This window comes from Aulonocara stuartgranti (assembly GCF_965226115.1).
Source record: "Aulonocara stuartgranti genome assembly, chromosome: 7".
NCBI lineage: Eukaryota > Metazoa > Chordata > Actinopteri > Cichliformes > Cichlidae > Aulonocara > Aulonocara stuartgranti.
The window spans coordinates 50365605-50377704 of record NC_138945.1 but is presented as its reverse complement, the minus strand read 5'-3'; the positions used below and the strand labels follow the sequence as shown (position 1 = coordinate 50377704).

General features: G+C 39.9%; 1 protein-coding gene across 2 annotated transcripts in view; it reads right to left on the bottom strand.

Moving 5' to 3' along the window:
* ppm1h (protein phosphatase, Mg2+/Mn2+ dependent, 1H) overlaps positions 1 to 11679 on the bottom strand; it is a 38648-nt gene extending 26969 nt beyond the window's left edge. The window contains exons 1-3 of one of the 2 annotated variants that reach the window (XM_082539251.1): positions 11517 to 11679; positions 10962 to 11369; positions 907 to 1072 (exon numbers count right to left, since the gene is read on the bottom strand). In XM_082539251.1, the coding sequence (XP_082395377.1) occupies positions 907 to 1072; positions 10962 to 11369; positions 11517 to 11629 (687 nt within the window). In that variant the 5' untranslated portion in view covers positions 11630 to 11679. Of the gene's footprint in view, positions 1 to 906; positions 1073 to 10961; positions 11370 to 11462 lie in introns of both variants that reach the window. The other variant, XM_082539252.1, reaches the window with a different exon arrangement.
* Between the last annotated feature and the right edge of the window lie 421 nt (positions 11680 to 12100).

Sequence of the window (12100 nt, the reverse complement as noted above, 5' to 3'; positions counted from 1 at the left end):
GTGAGTCATGAGATACTTGCATGAGTTTGCTGTAGGCTCCGGCTGGGCCTGAGTAAAGTACTGGTGAGCTGAGAGGAGATTTTATGAGCAGTATTAGTATACTGTAATCACAAAGGACTTTAAAAGAGCTGGTAAACATTTTGCGCTTTTCATCTTTTCTCTGCCTTGTAGGGAATGGGATAAATTGCAAGTGATTGAATTAAGTGTGTCAATATGTCGTGACAGTAGAGCAGTGACACTGCATTTTGGTATAATGATACACAGTTTTCTTTAGTACTCCATGACACAATGTTCTTGTGAAAGCAAACAAGGGTGACTTTAAGAGTCATTGAAGGCTACCGTGGAGTGTGAAGGACGCTAAGCTGTCCGCTCCAATAAACTGCTGGGTCTCACCAACAGGCCCCAGGGGAATTCACTGATGAACTCATTCTACCTGCATTACCTTCATCAGTAAAGCTAAAATGTAAAGGCTTCAGTCTGCCATGGCATTTTTCTAGAAAGAAAGGAGGCATTATGACCCTTAAGTCATGCATGATAATCTGCTAAATTCTGTAAAATGTTTGGTCTGCAAATATAAGACTGTCTCGTAGAACACCGTTTCACTTGCTCAGTGATCCTTTAACTTTCCACCCGATTTCACCAAAAGACTTTTCCTTTTTTCCCCCCATTCTTTTTACTTCAGTGCAAATAATTATTTTGGCTGCGCACATGTTTATCCATCCAGACAGCGTGCTATTTCTAAAGATAACAAATGGAGAAGAAATGCAATAGATCACAGCACAGTTTGTACTCTATCCTTCTCTGTTGTCCTTTCCTGTCGTGAAAATGCATCTGCAGAATGTCCGTGAAGGTGGATGTGATGGGGGGATGGGGGGGTTGGGGCATGAACCCTCCATTTTGACTTACCGGGTTCTCCCGGAGGCCCAGACTCTCACCATTAGGCAGGGACGACCTCCTGCGGGTTGTGGGGGTTCGGTTAGGCGCGAGGCTTCCTGCAGGTCTCCCTTTAACAACCAGGACCTCACAGCAAGCCTGATCTTCATTTAATGTGCTTTTCCCTGCATTGATGACCCTGGACAGAGAGATATTTAAGAAATTCCATATATGAAACTATCATTTACACACTATACACATTGCAATGGCATAAGAATCTTTAAATTAATGTAAAAAATTAAATGTCTGTGTAAAAGAAATACAGAAATATAGTCTGGTACAGAACAAAAATGTTTAACAGACACGATATACTGTAGTTACAGTATGGTTATGTGGTATAGTATCATGTAGAATAGGTACTTTATTAAATTCAAATATCCAGCAGCTCCAAAACAAACATCCTTCCAAGAAATAAATACACTAATTGCATAATATTAAAAATAGGATTAGTAAACACATTTTTGAGGGAACTATATATAAGACATCAGTTGTCATCTTTGCTCAAATCACTTCAAGTACGTCCTTCTACCAGGACAAAAACAAATTTCAATAACAGCTGTGGTCTGTGACTGTGCCTTTAGCGCAGTCACATAGACATGAATGTTCTACATGTTTAATAGTCTTAAAGTTTCTTGCTCAGCACATGGCTGCAGATGTATGAGATGGAAGCTGTGTAGTCTGTCAACCCAGTGATGGTTTTTGGACTGTAAAACCATCCAAAAACACGATTTCTGTGAAACAGTTTACGTGACACCCATTTTGACAGCGAAACATTAAGAAATGACATCAACGAGTTCACTTTAAATACATATTTCAATTTAAGCCTTACACAAGCAGGCCAAAGGACAGCAAGACACATAAATACTGCATTATACAACACCTGGCAGATGGTGCGCTGCTGCTGCGAGCTGCTGTGTAGACATTGACAAGCACACGCTGCTTAACACCACTCCAGGCATTCTCATTTTAGCCACAGTGAAGTCTAGTCAAGTGAAGTGAAGTTGTCTACAGGGGGCTTTTCAAACTACGTGTATCATTTTTAAGATCAGACCACAAGAGAAAAAGAGCCAACATATGAAACTGGAATGTAAATTTATAAAAATTATGCCACTTTTTTTCCCTTTAGCCCGAACCATAACAAAGACCCTTTAATATTTCCTACTATCCTTAAAAGCATTAAGCTATTTTGGATCTTATGTGTCCAAAGGGAAATTAGACCAAATAAATGACAAGCGATATGGCTACATGTTGATATGAGAGGCAGTCACGATTATTTCCCAAAGGAGAATCCTTTGTAAACAAACCATGAGAATGAAAGCAGTGATCCTCTGTCTCCAGCTAAGAAAACACTGAGCCATAAAACTGACAGGATATTTATAGGATATTATTATTGCTGACCTACACAGTGAGCTATTCACTGCTTCCCCACCCCCAAAAACACAATAAGAGCAATGTGTGTCAAGGATACCAACAACCATTAGATGACATAGTCATGGGCCAGAACTCTTAATCTCTGAATTCAAGTTTTTTAAGCCTATTGCCACAGGTCTGTAAAATCAAGAACCTAGCCATGCAGGTCGTAAAGAGTTCCTACTATAATAGGATGCCACCACGGCAAAAATACAATACAATACAATACTACTTTATTTGTATAGCACATTTAAAAACCAGCGGTACACCAAAGTGCTTCACAGTAATACAATAAATTAGAGATAGGAACAATAACAATAAATACACCAGCAGGTGGAGAGCACTAATTAGCTGCAGTACAGTGTAAATAAGTAAAAGAAAATACAAAAAAACTCGACTAAGAGGTTATTCAGCAATAAAGTAAAATGATTAAAAGTACATAAGGGAACATTTGCAGGAAACAGGCACTAAAAGACTGAATCGATTCAGATGGACGAATAGCAGTAGGAAGATTATTCCAGAGGTTGGGTGCAGCTATAGCAAAAGCACGATCACCTCTGGTCTTCAGCCGTGACCTAGGTTGCACTAAGAGCAGTTGGCCCGTTGACCTCAGTGCTCTCCTAGGAGTGTACAAGCTGAGAAGTTCAGTAAGATAGCTAGGAGCCATGTTATTTATAATTTTAAAGGTAAGCAACAGAATTTTAAAATCAATGCGGTATTTGATGGGAAGCCAATGCAAGTCAGCGAGGATGGGGGTGATAGGATCAAACCTGCCAGTTCCCGTTAAGAGGCGTGCTGCCGCATTTTGAACGAGCTGCAGTCTGCAGAGAAGGGTAGATTGGAGGCCAATATAGAGAGTTACAGTAGTCTAATCTGGAGACGATAAAGGCATAGATACGTTTCTCAAGATCCTTACAGGGTATGTAAGGCTTGGTCTTGGCAATTTGGTGTAGTTGGTAAAAGCTCGATTTAACTACAGTGGTACTTGTTTGTCAAGTTGAAAAGAACTGTCCAAGAGAATGCCCAGGTAGCTTACAGTAAGAAAGTCAGAAAGAAAGGTAGCAAACAGCCCAAGTGAACCTGTTAGGTTCTAGGAATATGGCTAGTGAAAACTACAATTTCCGTTTTGTCGTTTACAATTTCCAATTCATCCTGTTAAATTTCTTCCCTCCAAGATATTCTACAATGAGCTGTAAGTGTTATTAATACAAAGTGAAAGCACAGCAATCAGCCACGAAGTTACAGAGGACACGACACATGGTGTGTAAAAGTCACCAATGCTCTGAAGACTCCATGATTGGACTGTTCCAAACTTCCTCTGGCATTAACATCAGCACACAAACGGTGCGCCAGGAGTTTCATGGCATGGATTTCCAAGGAGTTTGTATAGAAAGTGTATTGTATATTGTAGGTGTATTGCGTAGGGGGTTCAGAACTATTTTCCACAAAGTGTAGATAGAGAGAGAGACAGAATTATTATTTTTTTATTAATGTAGGTGACTCAAAAAGTTTCACCATTAGTTTTTTACATTTTCCAGCTACTACACACCATTTTTCTCTGCACTTTGAATTTAAAAGGCATATAACAAAAGGTTGGTAAATTAAGTTGTAGTTAAAAAAGAAATAGCTGAAGCAGCATTTGATCAGTTTTTAATGGCAACAGGTGAGTAACATGGCTGTGTATAAGAAGAGCATCTTAGAGAGGCAGTTACTCAGAAATGAAGATGAGCAGAAGTTACCCAAAAAGGTTCACCAGTCAAATTGTGGAATAGTTCCAGAACAATGTTCCTAAACAGAAAATTAAGACTACAGTACAATCTACAGTACATAATCACATCTCAGATTTAGAGAAATCTCTGTGCACAAGGGACAAGGGCAAAAAGTGGCACTCCATTAAAACGGGATCGATTCTATCATGAAAATCACTGCATGGGCCGAGCAACACTTTAAGAAGTCACTGTCTGTAAAAATAGTTCCCAGTGACATTCACAAATGCTGGCTGAAGCTATCACACGAAGAAAAAGGAGGGGATGCTAAACAGTGGTAAAAATGGCCCCGCCCCAACTTTTGAAATGCGCTGTTGCCATCAAATTTTTCCTTACAATCAAAATCACATTCACTCAGCGTTCACTCGCTTATCTTGGTTATCTCCAGCAGCTCTATTCCCCTTCAGTCCGGCTTGCCCTACAATTTCAGAAGCACACCACTCGAAGGCCGCTAACTCCAACTCTTCATACACCATCATGCATGACTGAGGCCAAAGCACTGCGACGCCCGACGGTCAATTGACCGTGTAAAATACACATAATCACAAGATTAACAACAGTTGAGGTTCCAATCCTTTCATCTCTTATATGACAGGAAAAACCATCCACACCCGGAGGCATGAACTGTGTCCGAGAAGAGGGCTGTCATATTCACTTACTTCATTTCAGCTCTTCATATTAGAGACAGTGTCATGGCCTTAATTATCCTGTCAGATGTGTGATCTACATAACTATATTCCTTCTTTGGTTTGAGGAACTTTTTTTTTTTGGTCATTTTTTTTTCTTGTTAACATAAATTTATTGTAGTTTTGTATCTATATAATTGGATACTGTAAAATTTTACATGTGGATTGTGGATGTAAAAGCCAAACTAGGGACAATGACTGGAAATTAGCAATAGCTATGAGCAGTAAGTCAGTTTCTTGTTTCTTGTTTTCTCCTACACTACAATGACCTGGATGACTAAGAACTTTCACAGATGAAAACAGATGATACTAATCTAGAAAAATTAGACAAGGGAAGCAAAACTGAATATGTCACACAAAAGGCAGGAGACTATCAAAGTAACACCGGAAGTAAGATAAGCACAAAAACAAAGACTAAGACACACAGGCTTGACACTGGGACCGGGGAGGCAAAGAAACGAAACAGAGAGAACACTCAGAAACTAGGGTTAAATAATGGTATTAAGAACATAAACGGTCTGAGGCTCAATTGTAACACTCATGATAACCTAAAAAATAACATTCAGGAACCAGACATTATCAGTCTCTCTCCTCCTTTCAAAAAATACAAGTCCAGACAAAAACTCACAGAAGTGATGCCAAGTTATAGAAAAAAACAAAAAACAAAACTAACCTTGAGGCAATGAACACATAATTATAGCTTTTCATGTTAGCTAATAGATGCTGAACATCAACCCACCTATTTCAATTCTTTGTGTTTTTCAAAGTTTTATAATGTTACTATAATGATTGTAGGGTATCCATGTCTGCTCCCTAATTTCTCCTAGACACTTTAATAAGTCTGTTACTTGTACATGTATGTTTTTATCTGTATGCAAGTTTAGCATTTTTAGTGCAATGGCACATGTCTGTATATTTGCTACAGTGGGGGTGGGCAGTGAATTCTCCCAAGAGACAACATAAGAAACTGGCACTGTTTGATGAAGAAGAAGAAGAACCAGAAGAAGAACAAGAAGAAGAACAAGAACACCTCAGTTTGGCTCGATGTTGATCCTGAGGAAAATGAATTGCACATTCCTGTGCTTTACTGAAACTCCCACATTATTTCTGCTGATTGTTATAAATATTCACACTTAGATTCAAACTAACTTAAAGGACAAATATTCCTATGTTATGCATGTTTGGGTAATTTTTTCTACTTTTGTGGTTATATGCTGTTACAGCTTCATGTCACTTCTTCTGCAGAATAATATTATCATGATATCAGTCATGATAACTTGATTAAGGAAGTGCAACACGTGTTTTGTTCAACAGTTACTCATACTTAAGATACAGATTCATCAGGATTATGTCATTCCCACCTCTGAGCGATGTGTATAAGCAACATAAGCAAAAAACCATGTGCTGCACCATGTGACAGAGCAAGCACTGGGAAATGTATGAAGTGTGTATGTATGAAGTGCTGCTCATGCGCCTCCTCTCCACAGTTGGGACTGACATTTACTTTATGCATCTTCTTTCCCATGGGAATGATAAATTATGTAGGCTACCGGAAAGACAGTGCACTGATAATGCTTATCCACATTTACTATGCCACATGTTTGTGCTGCTTGAAAAAATGTTATCTTTTGTTACCTTGAAAATGTTAGCTGAACACACCCTAGCTGTCAAACACCTCGGAGCGCCCACTCTCTCACCTGTTAAAACAGATTTGATCATCTCACCGGCATGCCCTCACATATGAATGCCAGCAGACCTGCAGATAAAACATGCAGTGTGCAGTGGTGGGACTAGTTTTTACCTTACAGACACGCATATTGATTGAGAATTGATTGTACTGCTGAGGCTGCAGTGTCCACTGGGTCAGTGAGTGATTGAATGAGTGGGTGGAGGTCAACACAAGCATTTGGCCTCCCCAAAAAACAAATTTCAGTCATACTTTAGCAAATATTAGTAGGTAAGATTAACTGCCTTTACAAAAACCAAAAGCCAAAGTCTAAGAAATCTGTTTAATAAAGGTTAGAATCACCAGATTCCCCATAATACGATATTATCGTAATATTTCACTTACCATACAAAACTATTGCGATTTTTAACATTATGTGATATGCTGAGGATTGCAATGACATATCTTGTGATTTATCACTTTTTTCCAGCTGCAAATTAAATCTCGAAGTTACAATTTTTCATTGACTCTTTTATCCAATAAGATAACCTTATCTTACTTTATTTATTTATGCTGCTCAATTTTGATGATAAATCATCAAAAAAGCATTACTTATATGCCTCTGTCTACATAGGAATTCACATTTGAAGGAAATTTACATTTAATCATTACATCATTTTTCAAGAACCTTCCTGTTTCGTACGAGTACAACCAGCTGGCAGCCAACTGAGTTGAGTTATGCTCACTTGCTCTGGATTTATAAATGAAACAGTAGTTATTTACAAACCTTTGACAATTTCTCTGAGAGTTATTGCAGACAGTTCAAGTCAGACTGCAACTGTTTGCAGAAAGGTTGCCTCCTATCTGGCGAACCGCGCAATCACCTTGCAATCAAAAGTGGTGATGAGTGTACAGTACCAATGGTTCAGGGCAAACAATATACACCTACAAAGATGTTGCTGTCCTAGTTTTACTTGTGTGACTAATTCAGAGCATTAGCTTGCTTTGAATTAGGAGGTCGTGTGTCCAGTGTTGGATGGTTTTTCACTTGATTTGATTTAATGTAAGTGCTTGGCTAACATTATCTCAGGATAGTGGCACATGAGATGTGCCCATAGTTTTCCTAGATTATTTTAACTTATTTAATAAAATATGGATATTTGGTGTCCCTGGATCAATACATATGCCATGCAATATATCATGATACTATATACTGATTTTTTCCCCCACCCCTACAATTTAACACGATTGACCACTCTCTATCACACATAGAAACCTGGTATGGCTTGCTAACTTGCATACTAGCTGCAAAAGTAAACTCCCCTGTTGTTCTGCGAGTACATTTCTGTTAAATAAGCCATGGACTCATTCCTTTCTTCCATACTGTTCTTTATATTTTGACCACATAAAAGACTAACTGAGTCTTTTAAGAGCTAGATAAGCTTGATTAAGGTGAGCGCAAGAGAAACTCCCCTCAGCTTCTCAAGTCTGGGAAAGTCAAGCAACACATAGCATGACAGTGCTACACCCAAACAATAGAATGAACAAGCGAAACGTTAGTGGTCTTTGTGTTTAGGGGAAGAAAAAATAAAACACTGGGGAAGAGCTGCTGTAAGTGTTACCTTTCTGCAAAAGTGAGGCATGCGAGTGTGCTGCAAAGAGACAGTGACACAATTGGAGTGAGCAATACTCAGTGATCCATTCAAATGTTCGCGTTCACTGGAGCAGACAGTGCACCCACTCAGAGACAGTGCATCAGAATCCTCCTTGTGAAGGCGAACTGCTCATTCTTTCTCTGCTGGAAGCCACGAAATAACCCAGGATAACCTCGGAAAGCTCAGCAAGGACTACTCAGAAGAGCAGGAGCAAGAAGGAGAAAAATGAGGCTGAGCCAGCCTAAGCCCAATCAGACTTTTACTTTCCATCGCCAGTGGTCAAATGTTTCAATCAAACCTACAAGAGGGATTAAATATTCATAATATTGAAAAAGCAAAAAGTGCAACAAACATGAGCCATTTGAGTAGAAAGAAAAAAACAAAAAAAGCAATAAATGTGGTCAGTACTATATGCTGGTATAGTACCTTCAAAGTCTTCATGTTTTTTGGTTTATCAAAGTGATCCATTGACTCCACTAATCCTTCTGAGTAGACCTGCAACGGATCACCACTTCTCAGATGGGCTCAGGTTTTCTCAGCTGGCAGTGATATTTCATGACAACAAAGCCTGCTGGTCAGCCAGCTGTTGACAAATCCCTGGTATGACGTATGTCTCGGTTTTGGTTGATTCTATGCCAAGCTAACACTAACACACACACACACACACACACACACACACACACACACACACACACACACACACACACACACACACACACACACACACACACACACACACACACACACACACACACACAGCTGGCGGGAGTATCCGCTGGATGTGTTAAGCAGAACTGTTGAACTGATCCTGCAGAATTATGCATCTCATTTGAATATGTTGATTTTTATAGCCACAGAAACCTTGTGACACAATGATGATGAATAACAATGATCACAGTATCTACACAAAAATCTGAATTTTCATTTTAATGGAAACTTTGATCATAAAAATAGTCGATGGCTTCTAAAAACAAGCCAGTCCTAATCTGCTCTTTTATGTCTTGAGATTAAAAATTCACTATGGTAGATTAGTAAAAATAAATAAATAAATAAATAAATAAATAAATAAATAAATAAATAAATAAATAAGGGCGACTCCCACAATTTCTCTGTACTTCTTAAATCTACATGAAGAGACAGCAGATAGCTCTCCTAGTATTGAAACAGTCAATTTATCAACTAGCTGATCAGCAAAAAGTAATAATAATAATAATCTGCTGTATTTAAGCAAGACAGCAAGAAATGTTTTTTTTTTAATTCTCTTCTTCCAACTTCTAAAAATTCAGGATTTAGGAAGTAATGTTTTTACAAATAACCAGTATTAACAGATCACACTGAGCTCTTGGAAATGATTTGGATCATTTCCTGCTATAGTTTAATGTTTTTACTGCATAAAGCAAGAGGAAACATTAACAAAAGATCAGGTCAACTGATAAGCCAAAGTGCTCTTTCAGGTCCTTGTCTCTATGCTGCTCAAGCAGCTGTGTCTTAAGAAAAGAGTGCTACAGCAAGAAAGCCTCGACTTGAGATGACATTCGCTTGCACTACTAAACTGGCTTCCTAGCAGGACTGCTAAACTGAAAATATTAGATTTCCATCCTGGTGCTCTTACTAAATGTAATCGATCAATAAGGAAAGAGAAACTTCTTTATAGAGAAACGGCATGAAGATAAGACTGAACTGGGGCGTGGGGCAGTCACGCACTGTAGGTGTAGGTTTAGGATTTTTAGGACAGGACACAACCTCACTGACTTTTTGTGGGACTGCATGAGTAGGAGGGACTGTGACTCTGCACTCTCAGGAAGCAGATAATAATGAGACATCCCCAGATTACTTGAGCTGTGTACATCAAATGTAAATGGAACATAGTGATGAAGTAATTATTTTTAAGCATGTAAATCTCAATGACTCATTTGTTTCCTCTCCAGTGTGTAGGCTTTAGAAACAGGTTGAATAATTCACCCTGTATTTTATCATGTTCCGCCATTTTAATTCAGCTGTGTTCCTTGCTGACCAAACGCCAAGCCAGAAATTGGCTTTTTATGACTCCAGCAGCTGCACTAAGCGCTGTTTATAACACAGTACGTCCATTAAGAATACATTGCAGTTTGTATTGCACTTTACTGCAGCCTTGGAAGGAAGATTCGTGAGAGCCAAATGTATGCCTAAACAGAAGATGTGATATCAATAATACAGCAGATGATCTCAGGTCCAGTTGCAATTTTGGTCTCAAGTTATCATGTAAGAGGATCACGGGAGTGTAACATAAGCTACATTCGAGGTAATTCCCCAGCTTTAAACAGATTAACTGAGAAAAACTATTGAAATGAGATTTTTCACACAGGGAACGAGTGAACGGAGTACAGAGATGAACCTGGAGACAGTTATTCAGATCCTATCTGTGAGTGCACTGCTTATCTCATACAATATCAAAGGCCTGTGACCTTGTGTTATCCAGCTTAACTGGCCTCGTTATAACCTGCTTTATGGTATCTTTCCCTTTTCTACACCATTTGAAAAATAAAGCATTCTTATCTGGTTACAGGGGAGAGATCACAACGACCTTCAGCTTGGTGGAGGTATTTTTATGTCTTGGAAATACAGGAAACCTTGATGTTTATAATAATATTTGGCATGGTGCATTATAGAGCCATCAGCTGTACTTGAACCTGTTTATCATCTGAAACATATGTGAAGCAGATCATAATAAGTAGAAGAATAAAGAGAGGGGCTTGTGTTTTCTGTTTACGCCTGTGTGAGTGCTCTCAGTGGTCCAGGAAGACCGCGCTCACTTCCAAAGGATGCTGCGTGGAAGAAAAGATGGACGCATACAGGTTATACTCACTCTGCGTAGCCGGTGGACCACGGCAGCCGCTTGGTCTCCTTCAGGATGAGGATCGGTCTTGCGATGTGATCCGCCGAACACTCGATCTCGTCTGGCGACAGTCCCAGGAAGTCCGGTCGGGTGTACGGGAATTTCAGCGGCAGATCCGAGCCGCTGGGATGGTCTCCGTTGGAGCCACCGGCCATCATACCTCCCATGAAATTGGCTACCGCCGACTTCACCCGCGTGAGCATGGTCCTGCTGCGGCGTGGGTCCAGGCAATGCGATTGCGTGAATGCCACCCCACCCCACACGCACCCCCCTCTTCCAGTCTCCCTGGCAGATCCCCGCACGGCGACGCAGATTCGCGGCGTGGAAGAAAGCAAAACACTCAGGATCCGCGGAAAGTCATTCGGCACAGCGATCCCTCTGCGAACACGGAAATAAAAGCTGAACAGGCTCTCTCTCTCACACACACACACACAGAGCCAGACTGAGCTGCACAGCAGTCATGTGACAAACCGGTTGCTGCTGGTGGATTTGGTCGCTGGTAGCCTATCTCAGTGAGCCGCTTACTGTTGACAGTGCTGGAGGTCAAAGGTGCGTAATCCCGATGTGACGATTACCTCCCGAACAAGGTGCAACACAAGGCTTTGTAGCCTGAGAAAAAGGCGGTGACCCAAATACATACGTATACATATAAATGGAGCCACACTGACTGAACAACACACAGTACAATAAACCAGCCGTGAGGGTTTCAGTGACTCTTTTATGGACATCTGCAGTCGTCTAGTCTTTGTTTTTTCTTGACAGGGTGTGGTGCCACAGCTGTGTTGAAAAAATTAAAACCAGCTGTTTTGTTTCCATCTTTCTACAATTTTCTTTATCAAAAGATTGGAAATACAGTCATTGGGGAAAGTGTGGTTATCAAAGGTCAAAGCTTACAACAGATCAAAGTTGTAGGCTATAACACAAATCAAGGCTACATGTGTAATATTCTTTTATCAAAAAGGCAGTTTTGTACTTTGAAGCTAATGTCCACAAGAAAGGGGTCCAGTCAACACAAATATGCAGTAAAAACCAGAACTGTTGTTTTAAATATGGCACTTACTGGGAGCCTTTCAGTGTCTAGTGGCATATTGCGTTACCACCTTCTGCTT